Genomic DNA, 2,009 nt, shown 5'->3' with positions numbered 1-2,009 from the left:
ACTACGTCAGGCTAATGTTGCACTGCATATGTTCCCTTTTGTGCATTTGAAAACAAATAATCCTTCCAAATATGGCCGAGGGTTTTTCTGTCTTTCGTCTCGAGAATATGTTTCCTCTTCAGGCCTTTCCTCATCCATACTCCATAAGTTGTGATTAGCAACTGCCATCTTCTGAAGCGCAGCACTGGATTATGAGACAATACAAAGGATAAATGCAAGGCAGGGCCACTTACTCAGTAACGTTGAGAGGATTTTAAATGTAGCAAAGTAAAACTACTTAGGTTAAAATTTACTTGAGTAAAAGTAAAAAATACATATTTCAAAAACTACTCAGAAAATTATGAATTACTCATAAAAAGTACTCAATTACAGTAACTTGAGTAAATGTAATACATTACTTTCCACCCCTGCGTCAAAGTCAGTTTTTTTTTTTTATCCAGGAACACTTTTTATTACTTCAGGAAGTTCAAAAGTCGGTCAAATGATCATGAACTTCCAAACTTTAAAATGTTTAGCTTCACGTTTCTTCCAGCCGGGTTAACGGCTATTTAAATTATATATTCATCCATTAAGGCTCGCAAAGTAACTGCAATGAATTTAAAATAGAGTGTATCTGATGTCTATCTAATTATGTACTATCCCAACTGTAATCATGTGATTTTAACTAATTATGTAAAATAAAAAAGAAATAGCATTTCAGTTTGCTTTGGTTAAATATAGTATGTACAGCTACTAGGTTGATTAAAATAAAACAGCCAACACAAGTTGTTTTAAGCTAAATACTGTATGATCTAGAGGTGGAGGCCAAAACAGATCAGTTTTCAACATATTTTGGGGGCCTCAATAAAAAGAAAGGACTGACTCATATTAGGAGGCCAAAAATTATGTAGAGATTTGTGTATTATTTTAAGCTCATTTTTAATCGATAGTTTATTATATTTTTTTTACAGTTCTTTTAAAATATCAAGCAGTTCATATCTGATCTATAATAGAGCCTATCCTTAAGAGTTTATTTCCTACATAATGGTTTTTATTGGATCAACTCAAGCAAAGGAAATGACTTAGGGTCCCTCAAAACCTGATGCATTGAACACTGAGGGTGTATACAAAATGACTTTTCTTAAACCATGACATTGAGTGTTAAAAAAAACAAAAAACCCTGATCTTTAAAAAAAAAAATAAAAATCAAGCAAAAATCATTAATGAACTATTCTTCCAATCTTTTCGTCTTTTTTTCTTAAGTTCTAGTCCTGTATTGTAAATGAACCTCTCACAAAAGCAATGGTTAAAAAATCTCAAATATCTTTTAATACTGTTTCCTGCACCTTTAGCTGTTAACAGGTAAGTAGTATCTTCAGTAACATAGATAGAATTGAGTAATAATATTACCAGAGTAAATCTGGGATGCTATAACAGTAAAGTTGTAGAATTGTGACGTAAAGGTGTTTTATCGCCTCATCCTGTACCCAGCTTTTTAATACAGGAGGTAGATTGCTCTCTCATGGTTTTCATGACAGAAGGCTCTTTCTTTATTTTACTAATGACATTAGCCAAGTTATACTGTAGAATTACTTTATTTTTATAATACTTTATTCTATAATTATAATTCTTATAAATTTGTTTCTGGTAGCATTTGAACTTTTTTCATAATTTTATGACATTTTCCTAAACATATTTAATTTTTCATCTTGTAAGGTTATTCTCATAATTCTCTAATTTTATTCTAATATCTATGGAGCCCCTAAAGGGACATGGAGGGAAAAAATAAAGTTTTGCGAGATCCTGCAAAACTTTTGCGAGATCTCGCAAAAAATAAACTTTTGCAAGAACACTCAATACTTTTGCGGTATCCCGCAATAGTTTTGCGAGATCTCGCAAAACTATTGCGGGATCTCGCAAAAGTATTGCGGGATCTCGCAAAAGTATTGCGGAATCTCGCAAAACTATTGCGGGATCTCGCAAAAGTATTGCGGGATCTCGCAAAGTATTGCGGAATCTCGCAAAACTAT

At 32.5% G+C, this 2,009-nt stretch overlaps 1 protein-coding gene across 1 annotated transcript in view; it reads left to right on the top strand.

Annotated features, from left to right (window-relative positions):
- The window catches only part of LOC107102389 (homeobox protein aristaless-like 4), a 38,919-nt gene that overhangs the window by 15,204 nt on the left and 21,706 nt on the right, over positions 1–2,009 (top strand). The window contains exon 2 of the mRNA XM_015401676.1: positions 1,332–1,341. Coding sequence (XP_015257162.1) covers positions 1,332–1,341 — 10 coding nt within the window. The remainder of the gene's footprint in view (positions 1–1,331; positions 1,342–2,009) is intronic.

The sequence above is a fragment of the Cyprinodon variegatus genome, unplaced genomic scaffold (genome assembly GCF_000732505.1).
Source record: "Cyprinodon variegatus isolate N-32 unplaced genomic scaffold, C_variegatus-1.0 Scaffold1248, whole genome shotgun sequence".
Taxonomy (NCBI): domain Eukaryota; kingdom Metazoa; phylum Chordata; class Actinopteri; order Cyprinodontiformes; family Cyprinodontidae; genus Cyprinodon; species Cyprinodon variegatus.
The sequence above is the reverse complement of the archived record's forward strand: the minus strand, read 5'-3'. Positions and strand labels throughout refer to the sequence as shown.